Source organism: Rhopilema esculentum, chromosome 13 (genome assembly GCF_057945365.1).
Source record: "Rhopilema esculentum isolate cy_ngs chromosome 13, ASM5794536v1, whole genome shotgun sequence".
Lineage (NCBI taxonomy): Eukaryota > Metazoa > Cnidaria > Scyphozoa > Rhizostomeae > Rhizostomatidae > Rhopilema > Rhopilema esculentum.
The window spans coordinates 10,613,134-10,636,330 of record NC_142827.1 but is presented as its reverse complement, the minus strand read 5'-3'; the positions used below and the strand labels follow the sequence as shown (position 1 = coordinate 10,636,330).

Sequence of the window (23,197 nt, the reverse complement as noted above, 5' to 3'; positions counted from 1 at the left end):
ATTATTTACGTATGTGTTAGAATGTTAGTGAAACAATTGTCAGTATTAATTGGTTAAATTCAATTATATACGTTCTACAGATATAATACGAATAACGTGAATACATTTTGAGAAAATTGCAAAACTCGAATGGAGCAGCCATGTTGGGTAGTATCATTTACGAAGGCTTACTACAAATTAGAAATTTATATAAAAAAAGATTCACTGGAGATGCAAAATTCAATGTTTTTTATTATAAGTTAAAAAGTAAGAATTCTTAAACCTTTTCGACGTACTAATGAACTATCTAAAAAATGAAATTTTTGGGCCAGTGTTATTTATTCAAAAGTATTGTCGTCAAAGATGAATGGCTGCTTAATGAGGAAAGTTGAAATACTAAGAAAATTTCCAAACGAAACAATTTTTTAGAGAGTGGAAGATTTGTCTTACTGTTATCATCTTAAATATGTGTTGATGACACAAAAAATTCATTTGGTTCTTACAAAACGTGAACATTTAAGGTTAACTGGGTAGATTTCAAACATCATTACATGAATTGTAAGATTTCTCCCAAGTCTTGAAAAACCCTTGCTTTGGCCGAAAAACAACGTGCAGCCAAAATTATCACAATGATCGAAACTAGAAAAGAAAAAACAACGAACTGTTATAAGCGAAAACGGAAGTTTTAAACTGCATGAGCGCACCCTTGAGGAACATCGCAGTTTTGGTACCAACAATCATTTGACTTTGGGAACGTTTTGAAGAAGCAACAAGATTACTGTCATTTTAAATACTTTAAATACGTTCATAATGAAAGTATCAGACCATCACTTTTTCATTGTGTATGATATAATGTTTTATAATGCTCTTCTTTAATTTCCTATCCTATAAAAAAATTCAGCATTTTTTATCTGCAATCAAATCAAAATGGATATTAATACATAGCAGAGAAAGGGAAATTTCTTACCTTTAGCAAACTATCGCTCAGTCTCACCATCTAACATAGCTGCATTGCTTAGAAACTGTGACCAATGGCTACACAAGGAAGAGAGGCTGTGCGAAGAGGCCGACTTCGATACAGCAGAGCGTTTTTGATAGAACAACATGTATGCACTTCTGGTGCAAACTTGCTCCTCCCCAATCTCATACACAGCTGTATCATCATAGCAATACCAGGATCCATTTGCAGAGTTTTTACAGTTGGCGGTATAGTGGCCACTGGTAATATACGGTCCTATGTGGTTGCAAACGCAGAACAGATCGTAAACACACTCATCTATCTCGAGTGGTGTATTGTACGTTTGAGCCTTTGAAATCAGGTTTTTCTTATCGACATTGGAAACTTTCGACCGCTTTGCCAAATGATAGCTCATGTCAAGGCCATGAAGTGGAAACTGTACATCTGCAGAGATCTTGCCTTTCCATTGATTTGCCTAGAAACAGACATGGCAGGTTCCAATTATGATCCCAGAGTGGTTACAAAATACAAAATCAACAATTATTTACGCAACAGGTTTGACAAATATTGGATAATGTATCTGGTTACCTTTAGGAGATAAAATACAATTAATCCTTTAAAACTGCTGTGTGTGAAGAACTTTAAAACCATCACTTACACGTTTTCCAAAACTGATATGAAAACGATGTCAGCAAACCAGTGTTTTGCTAACATAAAGAAATTGGCTAGAGAAGAAATTTTGCTGATTGTCTTGATAGACATTCACAGTTCATAAGAAGAGAAACGTGACAAATTGTCCTCCTTTTTGTTATCCAGAAGGTCTTAATATGTTATCTTAGAAATAGAAAATGAAGGAAGGATCAAAAGAAACAGAACACGTACTTGCTGAAACCTTTTTAAGTGGAAGACTAGCACATCTGGTAGAGTCCAGAGAGACAGCACCTTGGTGGTCCTGTTCACGTCAGTTTTGCAGTTAGGGCACTTCCAGCAATCTTCATAAAGCAACTGTAGAGAGACAATCAAAATAATAAAAAAACATAGGAAAGACAGGGATCATAGGAAGAAGCAAAATGACTGTCGAAAATCTATATGGAAATGTGAATAATTTGATGTCTTTTGGGCTTAAACACGGTTGAATGAGTTAGATATATCATGAAAGGAACGAAGAATGATAGCGTTAAGAGAGCAACAGACTTTCAGTCAACTTCCAGTTCGAGAAGGGCTTCATGACATCACAAATCATTTTCCAGTGACGCCAAAATCCAATCATTATCTAGCACCCCACCCCACAATCTCCGTCGCTTAAATCCGTCCTTGGGGTAAATGTAAGATACGCACGAACTGTTTTTATAGCAAGGCCTTTTACTACCAACCTCTTCTTCTTTTGTGTGCAGCTCAAGGCAGTCCTTTAAAGAGAAACTCTGCATCATACTGAACTCCTCTTCTGTTTGCTTAACGCTGATATCTTCCTCAGACAAGCCTAACCCAAACACAGCAAGACACCTGAGCAACGAGAATATTTCTTTTAGAGACTATATGAATAAAAAGACTAAATATCTGGTGGATGTGCAAAATAAAAAATCTAAAAACACCCAGAGGTTTGTCAAAATAGATTTGCAACACCATTTTTATCTAGAAAGTCTTAGAAGCTTTTATTATACATGGTTTGCCAGAATAAAGGCACCTTTTAAGCTTAAACAAAAACAATTAAAAGAATGCTTGCAAATTAACAGACGCCAAGACTAAACAGTTTTTTCTTAAAGCAAGCTTTGAATAACTCAATTAAATCTATCTCAGTAAAGGCAGACAGGATTCAGTTGGAGATCCGATGATAATTTTCTTAAATAAACGTTTATAGAAAAATTGAAAGCTTTTAATAACCAGCCTCAAGAAGATTATAATAGCTTGCACGTTGTCTTTTGAAAAGCAGTTTCTAAAGTAAAACACAGTACGCATCAACAATAACATTAATACAACACTTAAAAGTAACAGACGAACAGAAAATTACGCTATCTTTTATTCAACGAAATTAGGCTGTTTTCTACACTTTCAGACAAGTTTGACTGTGTACTGTTTTCTTTACAAAAAAACACCAAGATAGTAGCGAATTGGCTCACGCAACTGTGTTTCGACCTTAACAAGGAAACAATCATAATCTATATTCATAATCTATAAAGCCCCGGTCAAACGCATCCAAAATTTCATCCAACATGCAGAAAACCAATGTTGGATGTAATGTTGGATGCATTTGACCACACATGTTGGGTCACCCAACATTAGCAAACTGATGTTAGATGAAGTTTGATCACGGTCAAAAACAAATTTTGTTTTCCAATGTTGGATGTAATGTTGGATGCGTTTGACCACTCCATCCGACATTTCACCCAACATTTTATTTTCTAGGCATGCGCATGATTCAAACTTCTTTATTGTCATTTGAGCCGAGGTGAATCCAGAGTGATTTGTGAGCACCTTTTTTAAAGTTATCGAGTGAAAAATGAAAAGCAAAAGCAAAGCGCAGAATGAAATCTAACAATTAATAGCTGGGGAAAGGGTGTCGGATTAGGATGAGCGTAGCACAGACGTGGAGAGTCACAGCAGCGATGGCGATCTAGATTTAGGCTTGGGCCTAACGAGAAGCTTTACGTTTCAACGTGTTGTTTTAGAAATCAGCTATCATTATTCACTTTTGTTTTACGCGCCTTTTTATCATCTGTAAACTAGTGCTGTAAACTTGTCGCTGCGCAGGCGATGCACGGTGATGGAAATGTTGGATGAAATATTGGGCGAAATGTTGGATACGTTTGACCGGGGCTTAAAACATGGCAAAATAGTTCAGCTGTAAGTTTTGTGTTGTGCAACGCAGTTTCATGCTCTTACAACGATTTGTGACATTGACTTTCGCGACATGCTCTGAACAAGTCAACTACATTAAAACTAGTTTTGACAACCATGATCTACTGCATCATTTTAAACGAACCAGAAAAGTTTCGAATAACAAATTTCTAGGCACGTATCCGATATGGAGGTGTCTTTACAATAGCCTGCAATGTGCATCGAAAATCCATCGTGTTTCTTATATCGATGAAAAACCTACGACCGAACGAACTTTGGTCGAGAAAAGGCCAGACAATGCGGTGCAGCTCAAGGAACTCGGACCTTATGGCAACTCGATTCACTTTGTTAAGTATGGCTAGTTAAGCCGGTATGTAAGCTTTAACGGATGAGGTGTTTATGTTAGTAAGCTTCTATTTGGATAAAATTAATGATATGTTTGGAAATGAAAGTAACCCGAGGACCACTGGAAGGATTTCTGCACGCACGATCAGCGCAAACAGGACAGGGCAGTATTACTTTAAAAACCCTTTTAGCCATGACTCCAAGCACTAGTTTAGTTGATTCCGTAAATAATAGGAATTTGCAAACGCCGCCTCTAAACATTCCTTTTGACGTCAACAAGAATAATTTCGAGTTTACGATTTTTTCCAAAGACCACAGTTTCGAAGTGGGCGTTACGCGTTTACAGGTGCATTTGAAGGGTAGAGAGCGTGAGAGAAGTCACTCACTCCGTCCAAGTGGGAAATAATTATCAACAACTTGGGGCCATTTTGGTGAATGAAACCAACAGTTTCTTCCCTTTGTTTAAATGCCACTATCGCGATACTTTAGAAAGCGGAGTCGTAAAGAATTCACAAATCAATAGCGAGGCGGCAACCTGACCTCAGCCGCCAACCGAACATTCTTAGTCGGCTGGCTAGCCGCCATGACCTCGTTCTCATGGCACAGGACATACAGCCTCCTAATGTAGAATAAAGATTCGCAAGAGCGATACCGATGTTTAAACAAATTTTTGGCTTTGAAATGGAATAAAATGTTGAACGTTACACAGAGATTCCTAACACATTTTGCTAAATCTTTGGCTTCATGCCTATAGTTAATTGTACAGTGTTCTTTTCTCTAAAGGTAGAAACATGTCCTAGGACCAAACTGACCTCGCACGACGTCTATCCTAGCTTACAAATTTTCTGACAAGGAATTTGGTAATTCTATTAAGTTCTTCTCAATGAATACAGATATATGATTTATGGTTGTAGCTTTTCACAAATCTTTGACCATGAAACCTATAATCGTTCACAAAAATTGTGATACTGTATTGATTTTTCGGACCTTCCCCAACAGAGCAATGTTTTTGATGTAATTTTCGTAAGATAATGTTTTAAGACAATGTTTTATCATGAGGGGAGGACATTACATTAAATGTCATTTTAGTTAGAAATAAAAACATTTTCTATAAAAAACATTGTAGAAATACATCAAAGGATACTGGTCTCAATAAATTCGGTTAAGGATTGTGGAATAAAATGATAAAGTGGTCCTACCAGTGCTGGCTCTCTGGTTCCCATTCGGCAACAAGCGAAACATGAGAGGGTCCTGCTGTTAAATTTGTGATGACGCCCCTGTAAAAGCAACAAATATTTGATGTAATTTGAATGATAGCTACAAAAACAGACCAGTTACGAATTAGTAAACTGCTAAACATGTACGATTTAAATACAAATATCCAAAGGTTTTGCTTATGGACACGTTGTAAGAACCTTTAATCCGAATGCATATGTCAAACATTTAAAAGGTTGAGCAAACAGAAAGATCTGAAAAAACAGAATATGCAAAGTTGTTTTCAAATATAAAGTGCAACAAGGAGCTAAGTTTAATTTATTGTACATAGTCTTGAACTCTGGGTCAAGTCAGGGGGTGCCATTTGCACTCTGTGTATGAGAATTACTAGGTGCAGCTCTGTGTATATTCCATAGAAGTATCTTTATGGTATATTATCATCCCTTGAAGTTCCGATATACAAAGAGAGCCGCCGTCATTTAATTCCAGATAGTTAATAAAAGGGCGGTATTTCAAAAATGGAAAAGCAGAGCTTGGTACGACAAAAGGTACTTTGGGAATACGTTCAGTTATCATCTTTGGAATGGATTAATGCCTTTGTGACATCAAAACACTCGCAAAACACCTATTCAAACAGAAACACGAAAAAGTAATCCATTTCCTTTTTTCTAATTTTCAATAAAGGATACTGTGTAGCTAACATTTTCCCACAGATTCTTTACAAATTTTTTATCTCTAATAGCATTGTTTGCCTACCAAAAAACAGTTTCTTTTCAACCTAATATGTCTCCTCCACAGCCACATTCCCTTTCCGCAACTTGGAATCCCCTTCGTTGCACATTAATTTTCATAAACAGATTTGACATAAAAAAAGACTTTCAAATAATCTTTCGGTGGTACAAAACTTAAAATAGACTTCGGAAAAGTATAACTATTAACAATCTTGTCCATCTCATTCTGAGAAACGTTCTCTCTAAGGCCTCCCAATACAATTTCCAATTGTCTTCCATTTTCATAAAAAGGTCACCACGTTTATTGTTATTATCTTCCCTAATTTTCTTCGCTTATAGCTTAATCATCATTTAAATTAAAATTGATAATTAAATTGATTTTGTTTTTCGTGATAATTTCCTAGAATAATTGTAATGGGGTTTATGAATTTGGGTTAAACTCAATGAATTGATTTGTTAGAAGGGCAACCCTTCTAAAATATGTCAAACAAAATGAATGAATTGACCATTTATTATTCTTCACAATGGTCGGGCCGAAAAGAAAGATATGCTATGGCAAATGAATTGACGATACCTTTCAACTGTTGGCTGCCTTAGAGGATGGGCCTCGGATTCTTTCAGGTACTCGTTGTGTATAATTCCCCCAACAACTCGAATTCCAAGAACCAGTTTCCAGTTCCTTGCCTTTGATTAACAAGAATAGAAAATTAAAAGAAGCGAAAAACAATATCGCGAAACTCTTAAGAACTAATGACAGAAATGTATAAAAAGCAAAGATGGAAATATCACAACACAGCTTAAAGCTAAATTGTGCCTGTAACGGCTATCTGAATATATCTTGGTAGTGGCTTTGATAACGGAAATCTTGATCAACTAAAGGCCGATTTCCATTTGACATTTTTTGTGCGCGCGGGCGTAGCGCCCAATTTTGAGCATGCGTAGTTAAAATCAAGTGGTCTCAATTTTGCGTCCACTGTAAGCGCCAGAAAGTTGATAGGGTCTCAACTTTTTTGTGCGCTCAGCCACTTGACAGCAGCACTTAGCTACGCATGCTCAGATTTTGGCGCTACGCCCGCGCGCACAAAAAACGTCAAATGGAAATCGGCCTTAACAAAGAGATATGAATTCCTGGAACCATTTTACCCGTGGCAAAAATAGGATAATAGAATCATCATCATAGCAAAAAAATAAAATGGACCATGAAAAAGCATTACATACCTCTTGGTTGATGCAATTTCTGATCTCTACTTGCATTTCTCTTCTGATAAGAATTTGTAATTCTTTAAAAGTCACATCCTTAGAAACTCTTAAAGTGATCGGAAATCCAAATCTACAAATGGAAAGAAACCGTAATAGAAGTGATTAACAGTCATTCGGAAAATTAAATTTACCAGTCATTTATCGTAATCATTAATGAATGTTCTGCCACTTTTTGGAAAAATTTCATTAATCATTCAGAAAATAAAAAACAAATCTCCCTGTTCTTTGTGGCCTACATCGGTATGCTTTCTCACATAGAAAATATTTTCTCCATAAGCATAATAAGAATCATAATAATTTGTAATCTTTTCAGTTAAATTTAGCTACAATCAATTACTACTTTGTATATTGCAAAATTTCAATAATCAATGGTTTATTTCCACAGCAAATGTGATAATAACGGAAACTATTAATTTTGAATTCCAGTTAAAACTACAATTACAAATCTCTCTATCACATAGATATTTTGTATCTGGCTAGCCTATTTTCACAAAATAACACTGTTAAAATTATAATGATAAAAAGAAAAGATCAAGAAAAAAAAATAAAAACTCGTGAATATTAAAAAAGTAGTAGCTATGGGCTGGTCCAAGTTTTGTTCCTATAGCAAAACACGTAATATATGATACGAATAGAAAAAATACCAATAATAATAAGAAAAATAGTAACAACAGAAGCAAAAAATGGGGTAGTAACACTAATACAGCAAAGGATGGCCAGATATGAGCACTAATAGCATCGATAAAAAATTCTCACCTCCGTGAGCGCTTTCCCTTAACTTCTACATTGGTGACAACGACAACTATCGTGTTGTTTTCTTCTTTTGCAAGTGACAACTGCATACGTTGGTTGAAACTCGCAGCTAAACCGTCAACTGCGCATTTTCTTTCCGGTTGTTTGACCACCTCGGAGGCCTTTTCTTGCAACGACCTGTTTCTTACTGGCGTTTCTGATAGCGATTTTACGGCATCCAGAGAAGGGGCTTCAATTGCAAATAAACAGTCATCTAGTTCCGGTATGGCTTCGATCATACTTTCGTCATGCAACGAACACTGATCTCCATCTTCGTACACTAATGCAATAATTAATCGTTCCTCCGATACTTCGACGACTTTCGAAAGAATTCGTCGTAAATCCCGTATCGTTCCACTGTATGGTACACTTACCCCAAACTTTAACGGGCACTTTTTCGTAGATGAGAAGAGCATCGTAACATACATAGGTTTAACGTCCTTTTGAGGAATCGACAATGATATGCAGAGGTAAGGATCAAAAGTGCTTGAACATTTATTACAGTTAGAACAAACTATGGATGATTTGTACTGGGCCTGAAATATGTTTCTAATGAAACTTCTGTTTTGCTGGGCGTGCACAGCTAGCGTACGTGCAGCCTCTTCTTCATCCGTGCAGAGCTTCTTTCTCTACAGAGGAAAAACATTCGGAATATTAGTAATAGCGAAAAATTCTAAACGACACTAATAAATTATTTACGTTATACACTTCGGTCCTTATGCTGCCAGTGTAATCACCCACTGTTGGGATCACAAAGATATCCCACATCTGCCACTCACTTAAAACCATTACGCCCAGAAACCCAGAGAGGTCACTTGAAATTTTATCATCCGTCCATCCAATAATTATGGGTAAGACGTGTGATCTGCTACTTTTAGGTACCTCATTTAACAAGATACCTTCTTTTACCTTTTTAGCTGATAGTTTTGAGTCAGTGAAATTTGTTTTCATACTTTGAGGAGAATTTTGATAATTGTGGATAGACCTTACCATATATAAAAAGATTGAGTGACTCCCCTGGGCCCAGAAACCGCAGGCTTTGGAGGAGCGATATATGTGATACATACATATCGCTGACTAAAACCAATGGCCATATAGCAGGGTCTTTTGTCTGTGGCTGAGCCGCAGTCAAAGACTTATGTGTTCCAATAAACACTTCTATGAGAATCTATAGGTTTACATTGTATTTCTAATGCCGGGGTGGCGAGGGGGGTAGCTTCAATAGACAGAGAAAGGAGTGTGCTATTCTGAAATATGAAAACATAAAATCAATAAATTTTCCAAAAACTTTACCCCAAAAATAAAATAAAACATGAAATGAGGCAAGAATCGAAAGTGCTTGAATACCCCTGAATACTCTTTAATTTCATTTCAATTTGCAAACATCACTCAACTCAATAAAGTGAATGAAAACATATTACATTTCTTTTAAAAATGATACCCCAAAATTTATGGACAGGCTAAAAATTTATCGAATTAGACCTTGAAGAGAATTTGACAACAGATCACAAGGTATGCTGTCGGTGAAATTTTATTTGATTGCCAGGTAACGAAGGAAGCCACGTTATATTTCAAGCGAATTTTATTCGATTCAATTCATTACATTCCTTTCCGGCGATATTGAAAAGCTTTATTATTCTGGTGTAAGCGTTTTGCTGAATCGGCAACCTTTTGAAGTGATGATGTAATTTGCAGGCGTTTTACTTTCATGGACTTCTAATCGACAGAATATTCTCATGAACCAGAACCATGGACAATTATATTTTTGTGTTGCTGGGAAGCTAGACTAAAAAGTTGATTAAGAAAATAAGCAAGTTTCTCCTCAGTGACATCAGAAACTAAAAATTGTGCTTGGCGACACCAATCCTCCAAAACGTATTAACAAGAATTCGGTTTATCCAAAATTTTTGATCAACTTTTTTGCAGAAACAGAAAATTATACATTTCTACGTACTCAAAGCAAGGACGCGATATTCCTTGTTTACAGGAGCAAAATTAACACAGTAAGCTACGTCTGCCAATTAGCTTTTACACAAGATTATATGGTTTATTGATTATGCTTCAGATGGAATAAAACAGCATTATAGATTGTGGTTAAAAAGAATACGGATCCGTTAAAAAAGGTGCTTTGTTATACTATAGTAACTAACATAACATAATGGATATTTTGTGGTGAAATCTCTCTGACTAGGTAATTACAGTGAAATTTTTAAAACTTTCCGGCGAAACCATTAACATTAAGATTAACAAAGCATTAAGATTTTTCAAATATTGTTTCGTTAGTGATGTGCAACTCTTACGTTTTCATCATTTCAGATTATTATACTGGGAAAAAAGTGTCGAAGAAATGGTTTTACTTTTAGATTTTGTGCTAATTGATGGTGCTCTGATTCCCAATTCGAAAAAAATCAAAATATCGGAACAGGTCTGATTCGGCGAACGTTTCGACGAGTTACGGTTTGATTTCGAACTTCTGGATGAAAAATGGGAACGACAAATTTGCGTCTGAAATGCGAAATCTGAACTAAGTTGTGATGCTGTTACACTAAACGCAAATAGCAAAAAATTTCCCATATTGGAGCAGAAATCCCCGGGGCAAATAGCAAAAGATCGGGCGTGATTTATTTGCTGTGTACTTGGTTTTATCACCCGCTTTCTAATATCAAATTCCATTACATTGTTGACTAAAATCCGTCCTTCTCCGGTTCTTTAGCAACTATTGAAACTCATAATTGCGGTGAACAATGTAGTGTATTTCCTGACGTCACAAGAACAATATCTCCCACAGTCTCGAAGCTTGCGACACAGTTTAATGGGATTTCCTTTATACAAAACAAAAACAAAACAATTTAAAAAGAATAAGCGCCTTTTTGAATGTAACTTTGAGTTTCTTAAGAAATTTCCAATATTGGTCATCAAAGGATCCATAAGTAACTTTAAATCCTTTACATGGTTAGGGAAGAGATGAAGTTATGTCACTACCAAAGATCATCAAAACATAGGAAATAAAAATGGGAGGGGGACATAATCTATTTTGGTACAATTAGAGGCTAGAGACATATGTAATGCAGTCCTTTATACTTGGGATATTTGTAAAACAATGATTAGAAAGTAAAACAATAAAAAACACATGACACCTGGCCTTTCCTTCTGCTACCTCTACACATTTCAATTGTTTAATACAAAAAACCAGGAATAATTCATTAGTGATATATGTGAAGAGCTGACTGACTGGATGTACTACAGCATTATGATTACCAACGTCTAGGGGGTCTTTTGGCTGACAGAGAGGCACAGTCTGATCAAGATTGCAAAAGTGTCTCTGGCCTCTAGTCATCTCATGGCTATAAGCCCTTCCAGAGAAAGATTGAGAAAATTGTTTGAATTGAAAATTTACAGACATTCTCAGAGCCTCTCTGTATGTTCAATGGTAGCCTCCCAGGGGGAGGACAAATCACCCCAAGGTAAAGCAGGATATATTTTGGTGGAGGAGTTATATTTTGGCAAAGCACACTTTGTGATTAAATTTTATGAACTGAAGCCGCCTTAATGTGCCTAGACCCGAGTATTCCTTTAACAGAGACTTTTTTGCTTGCAATTCAACCTGCATCTACAGTGCAAGATTGATATTGCAAGAAGTGCAGTTTCTCATTGCACATCTATTTTGCAACTGTGGAGCATCCAGAACAAAGGTATGGTCCCGGTATGGTATGACATGTATTCCTCTGGAAATCTGAGACCACATTGTATTATACATCTTAAGACAAGCAGGGCTTGCAGAGCATATTTCAGATTGTGGGACTAAACATGCAAAAGGTCAAAAGAAGCATTTACCTTTGCATTATTTTAAGTATAATTTAAAGGGGGACTAATTACATATAAGGTATAAACACCAAACATTTTAACATATTTTCCAATGGCGTCTAATGTGAAACGGACTTAAGTATTTACCATATATATAGATATATATATGTTTTATTTCACTATGTATGTATTATTATAATCTAGTATCATATATGTAGTGTTATAGTTTTATTTATGTAGTGTTATAGTTATATTTAGATACATGTCATATCCCAGGGGGCAGTCATGTTATATTGCTCCTCCTGGGTTCTGTCCTTGTAATGTAGTTTAGTAGTTCATATGTACTGTTTTAGGTAATTTGTTATTGTAAGTTTTTATACCAAATATAAAAAAGGGGGACTATAGCCCCCTCTGCCCCCTGCCTCTGTAGCCAAGTGATAATCTGAAAGCTTAACTTACCTTTATTAGTGATGATTTTGAATAACTCCAATTTGCATTTTTGCAGAGATCTTCATGGAGATGGTTAAGAAGCCATAATAAAAATTCTTGAGCATCCTGTTGTAATGCTCCTCTATATTGTTCACCATATTTCAACACTGTTTCCTTGAAGCCTTTACACTTATTAACAGGACTTTCAAAATTCCACAAACATTTCAAAAGTTCTGCTAGGTGCTCCGTTACTTTTCCTTTCATATTATTTTCAAGTTTCCTAGACTTGAACAAAGTCCGCTTTTGTTTCATGTCTGCTCGATATTTGTCCATAGCAAAGTATTCAATGAAAATATCTAAATGCCCTAAGCACTGCAAAACTGAATTCATGTAACATGTGTTTCCCAGATTTGGCAACCCACAGATACCTGGCACTCTGTCACCAAAGCTGCTTCCTAAGAAATAAAAATGCATTCATAAGACTAAAACTGTTATAAGCACAATATAAACTTAGAAGTATGAATCTAAATTACATATAGCCTTCAGCTTGTATAATTCTGTGAGACAGGGGTTAACATTCTACATGCATGCAAGGTAATTAAAAAAATTAACCTAGACCTAAAATCTGGGAATGTGAACACTGAGGATGTAACATGGCCTTTATTTATTATAAATATTCTTTCAATAGGTCTACACTGATATATAAATTTTTGAATGAGAAACCCCATTTGGATGCCTTTCAAACTAAACATAAACATGTATCAAAATTTTTTGTGGTATCATATAACTTAAAAATCTACAGGCCCTTATTCCAATCAAACATCTTATCACGGCTTTTCTAAGTTGTTACAGACTTGGAATATTTTACCTTTATTCATTTTCTTAACAAAAATCCAAACTGGATACATATTCTTCACCTTACAAAAGCTGTTAAAACTGGGTGTCAGTAAGGTAAAATAAAACATAAAAATAATATTAAGCCATTAAAACATAAAAAGAACATAAATACATAAAAATAGGAAGCCTAAGAAGAACATAAATATAGTGACATCATAAAATAGGGGAGAGGGCTAGGACCTAAGAAGATTTTGTTTTTAAGAATACCCATGGTGACAACTAGCAACCAAAATAAAAGCTGAGTTTTTCAAATTCTAGATTCAAAAGCTTCCAAGCAAACAATTACCAAAAGTATGTTACTATTATCAATAGGTATTTTCCTTGACAACAGTATCTGCCTGCCAGAATTCTGAAAGTTCTTTTATAGATAAAATGAATGAATTTCTAGATAAAAATGAATTTATTTCTTACTTATGGGGTATCAAACAAGCAGAATAAAATTTAATCACAATTTGTTTGATACTAATGATTCAGTACTTCAATATATTTCCCTCAGAGAGAGCGAGTATAAAGAAGGACCATTTGAAGGTGGAGAGAGTAATTTTACCCCTCCCCCCCCCCCTTCCAGCTCAAAGGGTTCTATGATAATAATAATAATACGTTAATAATAATGATAATAATATATTCAGTTTTGATACTAATGACAGATACTGCTTCTAATGAAGTACTTGTTTGTGGCATTTGATTCAAACAGAGCAGAAAGACAGGGCCTTACCTGTAAAGTTAGTACAGCTGGACAACCTTGAGCTAGGTGGACAGTCTCCTGCTTCTGACGCAATACCACTGTCTACTCCATCACATTTCTCTTCATTTTCAGACAAGCAGTCCTCCTTTGAAGAAGGCATTGAAATTCCAGAGTCCATGTCATAACTATTTGTTGACGGGTTCCGTCGAATTTTCAAAACTGACCTCAACGTTCTGTGAAAAAAGCTCGACGATTTCGACTTTGGAGAGTCAGCGCTTGCGAATTCTTTTGATACATCCCTGTCGGTGCTTCCATTTTGAAGCATCTTAGAAGATGCAAAATCTTCTTCGATATTGTTGTTCTCTCCACCGCACAATCGCTCTTTCGTGAAACTTGAAGTACCCACCTCCATAGCCATCCACCTTTAACTGGAAAAATAAAATAACAAATCAAAAAGTTCTGCAAAATATGTATTTAGTGGTCGAATGGTTAAAACCCATCCCACAAGGTTTCTTCCAAAATCATTTAAGATCACGTGGTGAAAATTTACATCCGTGTTGCTCTAACAAGAAGAATAAAGTATAAAATTCATACAATGTAACAACACCTGTCTTTAAGAAGAATCTCAAAGAAGATTTCCAACCAACTACTGCATTATGTTGCAAATGTTAATTAGGCCCACTTTGAGATCCAAACATTTGGAAAGAAAGAATAACACAAAAGCTACCGCTCTCAGCAAGCGAAATAAATAAAAAAATGCATCATTCACCAAAGCCACCACAAAATCTATTTGTCCTTACCACAAAGTTTGGTGGTGTTATTAGAAACAACAGAATGAACATAAGAGGCCATGCAAGGCTCTAAGGTTCCCGCCCCTAGATTTCCCCCGTGTTTCCTTGAAAACCCCATCAAACTTAGATACAGCTGGACATTGTTAAATGTTTGGAAGTTGCCTTACGGAAGGTTAGAATCGCAAAGTAAATTTACAGGTAATGACATCAACAAAGATTGATAATGATATGCCGAACTATAAAGGGAATTGTCGCACGAGGCTCCATTAGGCCCAACTGGCAAAACGCTGTTTAAACACTGAAATACATATAAAACAAAATGTTACTGGTGATAACAATAACATATTTTGCTCTCCACCACCCAGTTAATAACAAAATGCATTTTGCTTTCTTTCAAAGACAGCATTCAAACACGTCCCGTAAATCGCTTAAAAACGCGACTCCTGCTGTTGATGTCCAAAAACAACTAAGCGTAATAGGTTGCGATAAAAAAAACAAACAGCGAAAAGTTTAACAACCTAAAATAAGTATCATCGATACTTACCAACATGTAATAATACAAGAAGGAGTTAATGCCTCATGTTCTAGGAGACTATTATCTCATTTGTGATGAGTATATTTGTTACGAAGATTATCAGCAGCTTTTTTGCCAAGATCAGACAAGCACTCCAGTATACTTTTCTTTTTGCACAGTATAACATCAATAATATTTATTGATATTGGTATGTATCGTTTGTTAATCCTCTCAACCTGCCCTTACTTCACGCTTGCTCTATTTAATCTAAAGATCTGCATAGTTTTGATTAAATGTTTTGAAATACGCTGGCCGCCATGGAATTGCTTGCATCAACGATTTTCAATGGACCGCTGCCCATTGGCCGACTTCGACGAGGGTCCGCGGAGCTTCGAAAATTCGAAGAATGACTTCCATCATGCGCTTATTCCTTTCAAAACAAATCAGAACAATCGTTAAATCATTATCCCCTGGACAAAGAGCTCCTAATTTCCCTTGTAAAACACTGACAATAGATGAAATTTCCCCTTTCAAATGTGTAATCCTTGCAAAACTAACAAATCGAATGATAGGTAATCGTAAAATGGTAATTAGGAACCAGTGTGATAAATTGCGACACAGGCAAAAGACTCTTCTTTGGTGCTAACTGCTATTCTATTGTCTATTGTGTCTATCTTGAAGCTTTCCTAGCGTTTAGGGGGCTGCTAAATATTTTGGGGGGGCCTAAAATGGGTCATGCCCAATCTTATTGAGATCAAAAGGAAATCGCCCCTTTTAAAAGAATACAAATGTAATTTTCATAGAAAGAAAGTCTTCAGTATGGATCCTTACTGGGATTTAGTGTTCGTGAGTAGATTAAGGGCGTTTTTGCTTGATCACATAACAGGAAGAATTATTCTTAATCTGTTGCTTTATCAATAAATTCTGTCTGATTAGGGGGGGATGCAGCCCTCCAAGCCCCCATATCTCCTACACCTATGAAGCTCATGGCTCATGGTACCCTAGTAATCAGACTCACTATATATAAAATAAAATAGAGTCTGGTACCCAGGGTAGGCTCACGGTACAGCCTCTGCTCGATCACTAAAAAACACACTTTCATACATTATTTTTATAAGAATATCATAAATTTTTCTAGCCTCAATACTCTAACAAACTTTTGTTTTGAGCCTGAATATATTCTTAAAGTATTCTTTTTCTTCAAAATCTGATATTGTTACAGGGAAACACCACCCTCCCTCCTCAAAATGAGATATAAATATGTGGGTTGAGGCTCAGCAATATTCTTATTTTTTAAAGAAACTCGGATAATTCTGAGCTTTAGTATTCTTATAAAAAATATTCTATAAAAAGCTAGCCTGTGTGTTGTGCTTTTTGAGGCTGGTCGGTGTATGGTAGCAAAATCCACAATGAAATAAACACGATATATATATATATATATATATACTATTTACAAGTTATTATTATAATAAATTCCATTCTTGACAACGAACGATCTTGACAACTTTAAACACTTGAAAACTTCACTTCAAACTACTCGATCACCAACTACTCTCCAACTTGAGCACGCCTCTCCCAACTTCAACTGAGCTAAACAATAGATCCATCAATCAATTACTTTAACACAACAATATGCAGCTAAGCGTGTTTTAAAACCAATATCGACTACGGACAGCATAATAATATTAAGAACAAAAGAGCAACGATATTTATTCTAAACTTATATTACAACATGTGTCCCAGACCTGGCTCTCGGTTACACAGACCCTCTACATTCTAGTTAGGGGTCTGGAGAACAGGCTATAAAAAGCGTGTATAAGAATGTTTATGTTGAAAATTGCTAACATTTAGCAATATGTTTAGAATAATACCTGTTCAGAATTCCCCAAAACTATGGTATTTCGGTTCAAAGGTTTTAAACTACTTACAGCCAACTGAAAACAACATAAGCTCTATGCAGGGTAAACCTCCTATGGAGAACCTCCTCTACTACATCATCTTGACAAAGAGGGAAAAATGTTTTTCAGAGGCTTTAAAATACTGAATAAGGCAAAAATTGATTCTGCTAACAGGCTAGCCTGTGTTCCAGACCCCTAACTTGAAAGTGAGCAGTGCATTCTGGTATCGAAAGTTAATGATGTGAACAATGTTAATTTCTTTGCAGCGATCAAAAATCCTTTATTAAGTTGTTGTTCACTATTTTGCTCGAAGTATTCATTATTCATTGAGAACACATCTGAAGTTTGCAAGCAGCAGATCCCATCCCTAGTATTCTTCAAAATTCTTCTCAAACAATTTTTTTGTTGTACAAAATTTAAAAATATAAAAGAGAATTAAAGGGAAAACCATAAAGGGAAGAAATAAAAAAATAATTCGGTTCTGCTACTTTACTAGGATGTTATGAGTAAAGCTTCAGCAATGCTAAATTATAGTGGCTTAAAATAGATCGATTCTTAATGGCATGGGCGTAGCTAGCGGGGGGTTGTAGGGGGTGTAACACCACCAATATTTCATGAATTCGTCTGTAAATCTCAAGTTTGTCTACAAAATCATTATCTTGTCGGTAAAATCATCTATCAGCAGGTACGCTGGAACGACAAAGGGGCAAAGGGGGCAGCCTTGAGTAAAAGGGCATTTGAAAAATAATTCCCAGCTACTAACAATCTTTTCGTATCTGTCATTTTGTTTCGATTTTCTGTAGGTATCTTGAAAATCGGCTAACTTTAGGCATTAGAAAAATCTTTACGAGTTTTGGGACATGTTGTCAGGAATAAGGCGGTATAGTCAGAATTTCATAAGAATCAATTGATAATTACAAATGGCCGTTGTCAATGAAACTTCTATGAAAAGGGCACTTTGGCCCCCCGTTGCCCCTCCTACCAAAAGGCAACAGTGGCGGTGGACCTCCCACACCCCCTCTCCGGCGTCCCTGACTATCAGTAGGTGAAATAGCACTTAAATTCCTCTCCATCTATGTCTTCGTCGGTAAAATTTTCTGTTGATGACCCTCCATCCCCCTAGTCTGGAAGGTCAAGCGACGCCGCTGCTTAATTGTGTCCTCCACAACATATCTATGATTTTTGCTTACTGTAATTTATTACAACTTTCGAGGATTATGATATTTTATTGTGTATTCTACAAATTCTGTTTCTGCTAAGTACTTATTTTCATTAGACATATCTATTTTGGTACCTCTATTTGCTTTGGATGAATAATGAAAAAAGTTGACTTTCTTTCTTATTTAATGCAAGTTTACTTGCAACGAGACAGTTGGAAACCTCAATCAATAATGGGAAGAAAGACGTCTTACTTTTTTATGGGAAGAAAGATGTACTATGTACTAGATACAAAACATTTTCCCAAGTAACATTTGGTAATTTTGAAACCCAGTGAAGGAAGTCGTCACATATAAAAATTCGGAGAAGCCTCCAGTTTTGGAAGTCTCCTCGTAGCTTTAAGGTCACTATGCTTAGCACAGGTCGAGTGCTTGGACAGGATATTTCAGTAGCGGACTCAGTCATGTAACTGGAAGAAATCCCATATCATAACGTAATAAACTCTACTCATAACAGTGACCTCGATGTGAAGACGAGGCGCAGAAAGATGATGTAGCTTGGTTTAAACCAGGGGCTCTTAATTGTTTTGAGTGCCGGGCAAGCAAAACATGTGGATTTTCTCCGAGGGCCACTGAGTTTTCGACTTTTACATAGCTTGTGTCAAAAAAGTTGCACAAATTCACAAGTTCTATATTCTATATTCATAAAATTTATGTAGTGCGCTTATTTTCATGAAATAAATTTGGGAAAGGTGGATTAGAGGGGAGAAAAAGGGAGGGCGATGATAACATTTAGGAACATTTTGTTGCCTTGATGTTAGAGGAATTAGCTCAATGTGCAATACCCGACGGATTTACACACCCAAGGCCAGTGATAACTTTCTGGGGGAGGAGGACTGAAAGCTTCAAACCTTAACAAAGTATATAAAGCCAAAAAATGATTACACAAAAGCTTGCAGCATACCTTTCTTTTACCAGGTTGAATCAGAAGACGGTTGTGCTATTTTTCGGTTACGACGTTAATATTTGTTAGGTCGACTTAATACACTTGAAGTCGGATCCAGAGACGGCCAAACGTACTTTAAAGTAGGGACAAAATTTAATTATTGTGTTTGTGTTAAAAAAGGCCGCCACCATGGTTGGCGCCAAGAAAAAGTTTTCATTATAATAATCTAGGGATGGCCAGAAACTGCCTCTAAAATAGAATTTGACGGGAGAATAGCTAACGGTTCCAAAGTTTTATCTATTTTGAAACTATAAAACTTTGGAACCGTTAGCTATTCTCCCGTCAAATTCTATTTTAGATGCAGTATCTATTTTAATGTTGACATGAAAAGAAAGGGTCTTCTACCAAAGTTTTAAAATTATCTTAGCATAACAGCGAATAATCAACTTTATTGCGAATGTATAAACCAAAGTAAAATAGAGAGAAAAAAATAAATAAACAGTGGCGTAGCGTGACTTTTTCAACTGGGTATTCCCTATTAATCAAAAGGGTGGGGCAGGGTGTGGCTCGATGCGGCTTGATGAAAATAGGGGGATAATAGAAAGATTAAGAGGACTAGCTATTGACATTTTATCTAATTTTCTTTTTGGTTCGGTTGGCAAGCACTGCACTGTCAGGGCATTGCTTGATAAAAACGATACTTTGCTAAAGGACCCTTCAAATATACTCTTCGAACTCATTCATTGCATCATATTACTATTAACCATTTCATCAAAAGTAACTCAAATCAAAACATATCATTGAAAGCCAGTAAAATTTTACTGGTCGAAATATGTCCCAATAGTTGTTGTTAAATCGTCTAACATTTGCACTGATGTAAAGAGGAAGTAACTGTAAACACCTACTCTTAATACCTTTTAATAGAAAAGGGCTTTCGGAAGTTTCAAAATTATTCACATAGGGCATTACATGAGTTATAAATGATTTTGTGGTATGCAGTATAGACTTTTTCTTCATGGTCTAATCGTGATACTTTCAATACAAGTTAATATTTGAAAGAATCGAAGGTAATGAGATGAGACTGCACAATAATGCAAATAAATGCGCTCGAATAATGCAAACAAAATAGGCCAACAAGATAACTGAATACACCAGGCAACTATAAGGATATTATCCAGGCCTATCTGCATTTACTTTAATTCTATCACATAATACAAACAGAAACATCCCTGATTGGCAAGCAATAACAAATTGGCATTTCAAGAGGGAACAGATCTGAATCAGTGTAGTATTATGTAGCAGCCTACCTTACCTTTCCACTTTGCTGTTGGTAGATTAAGATTAGGGGTCAAATGAGAGAATGATTATGAAACAGTAATACAGACATTGCAATAGTTTTTTAATTAAGTCATGTTTACTGTTTTCGATGCAGCTCCATCACTCCAACCGCTCCGACGTCCATTAACTGTTTATATCGATCTCATAACGAGACTATTTTGAACCAACTTTGAGGCTGTACGCTGCATATTTCTCAGCGTACAGAACCATTGTTTTTGCTGATTAACGGCAAATATTATTCATGGAAAGGAGCATTTTGATTGGTTAAAGTACCGTCTAGGGTATTCACTGCGTATTCATGACCAATCTCCATACAACATGAAGTAGCTCAATCTTCAAAATTAGCTTCAAAGATCTCCCAGCTTCTCTATGCTTCGCAGCGTTATTGTTTCCATGAATTTCGTGATATTTTGTACTTGTACAAAATGTAGAATATTGAAGGTAACGAATTCAACCAGAATCAATAGCCCCAAAACATTTTTTACTTATTACAATTATACGTCGTATTAATATTTTTTCTGAGAAATCTCAGGGTATTCACTGAATACCTTGAATACCCGGACGCTACGCCACTGTAAATAAAACTCATTTTGGCAACAAAGCATTAGACAGTATCCTAGTCCACACACGCTGCCTCATATACATACGCTAATAAGCATGAACTTCATGAACTAAATATTAAGTCTGGCCTTGGGCCTGGGATCTCAGAAAGTGGAGAAAGGGGTGAGGTCATGGTGAGTTTATCAACGACCAATTGAATTCAATGAAAGCAGTAAAACATTTTGCTATAAAATGTTTAAATGATTTAAGAAAGTAATTCCTATTTTTGTACTTCCTTTCGGACCATACTGGTCAACGGGACGCACATTATCATTTACTGCAGAGAAAAACAATTATTAGAGCAGTCCAAAAGCAAAACTAAATCGAATTCAAAATTTTCAAAAGTGTAAGCCAAAAACATTTCTTTTTGATGAAGCGCTCGGCGGGCCGGATAAAAACTTGCTGCGGGCCGGAGTTGTCCCGCGGGCCGGAGTTTAAGAATGGCTGGTTTAAACTATTCAGATTACTAAACAAATGTCAGCATTTTATTAACAATGACCGTGTTGCAACTACAATATGATATATATAGACACACCAATTTTAAATCGAAAGGTTTTATTTGTGTCGCCATGCTATAGATAAACCCTTTCAGAATTATCAACAGTTAAAAAGCTACACACATATGAATCACCGAAATTAGTAAGCATCAATCGTATCCTTTGCATTGACAGACTTAGCCTAAATTTCCGACGTCTATCGTACGTAATTGCGTACAAAACATGATTCAATCCAACCGAGGACAAAGTCGAAGGAATGGATTGCTGCGCCACAAGTATGTGTCCAGCATTGAAGTCAAATTGAATTATCAGTTTCGTTGATTGTTTGGACTTGAAATGTCGCGTTAAACGTTTCTTTAATAATGATTGTCCTCACGTCTACAAAACCTGCAACCATTGATATAAACGAGAGTCTTATTCTTGAATGCGCAAAGAGTTTCATTATCTTTGATTAGTGTAAAGTATTTGAAAAATGTAGCATAAACCTTGCGCATGCGTGGCATAAATTAGTAATTTTAACAATAGGTAATTTTGGATTCAACAGTAGAAACGCTTATTCACTTCACTTGAATGCCCACTTCCGTAAAAAAAGGTCAGAAAACCTCGCACAAAGCCTGTTATGGTAGGTTTCGTTAGCGAAAAAGCGACCAAAGGGGGTCTATCTTTCGTCGTAGTTTCCAGAAGACCTACCACGCGCCCAAATGTCCACCCTCGTTTTTTTGACTTGCATAATGTTGCTGTTAACGATTATGAAGAGTGAATGCAGGCACAAAGAATTTCTACAGGATCGACCCCAGCGTATGGACTAATATCATAACGTGATAAACTCTACTCATAAAAGTGACCTCGATGTGAAGATGAGGCGCAGAAAGATCACTAAACAAATTGTTTTTTGTCAGCATTTTATTAACAATGACCGTGTCGCAACCACAATATAATGTATATAGACACACCAATTTTAAATCAAAAGGTGTTATTTGTGTCGACATGCTATAGATAAACCCTTTCAGAATTATCAACAGTTAAAAAGCTACACACATATGAATCACCGAAATTAGTAAGCTTCAATCGTATCCTTTGCATTGACAGACTTAGCCTAAATTTCCGACGTCTTTCATACGTTTTTGCGTACAAAACATGATTCTATCCAACCAAGGACAAAGTCAAAGAAATGGATTGCTGTGTCACAAGTATGTTTCCAGCATTGAAGTCTAATTGAATTATCTGCACATATTCTTGGGAAATGTTTTAAAAATAGCTTTGAAAATACAAATATTTTGAGGCATTCTAAAGCTTTTGGTCTGACACTCTTCAGAGTATAAAATTTCTGAACTGAAATCAAAACACTAAGCTGGGAAATATATATACTCAGCTGTGGATCGAAATAGGCCAATCAGAAACACGATCACATGATTGTTGAGGTTGCCCAATTAAAAAGAAATGAAATTCCATGATGCTGTAAATTTGGATGTTACCATGCCAGCTTCTATTCAATTCTATTCATTCATTCAAACAATAAAAAGAAA

The 23,197-nt window shown here is 36.0% G+C and overlaps 1 protein-coding gene across 1 annotated transcript; it reads right to left on the bottom strand.

Moving 5' to 3' along the window:
* Positions 1-408: 408 nt before the first annotated feature.
* On the bottom strand, positions 409-15,611 carry LOC135692228 (ubiquitin carboxyl-terminal hydrolase 31). Its single transcript, XM_065210303.2, has 11 exons — positions 15,266-15,611; positions 13,961-14,358; positions 12,379-12,803; positions 8,080-8,744; positions 7,282-7,393; positions 6,638-6,747; positions 5,317-5,394; positions 2,311-2,440; positions 1,820-1,942; positions 947-1,412; positions 409-618 (listed from the first exon to the last, which is right to left on the bottom strand). The coding sequence occupies exons 2-10, from the start codon at positions 14,346-14,348 to the stop codon at positions 957-959; spliced, it is 2,487 nt and encodes an 828-aa protein (XP_065066375.2). The 5' UTR covers positions 14,349-14,358; positions 15,266-15,611; the 3' UTR covers positions 409-618; positions 947-956.
* Between the last annotated feature and the right edge of the window lie 7,586 nt (positions 15,612-23,197).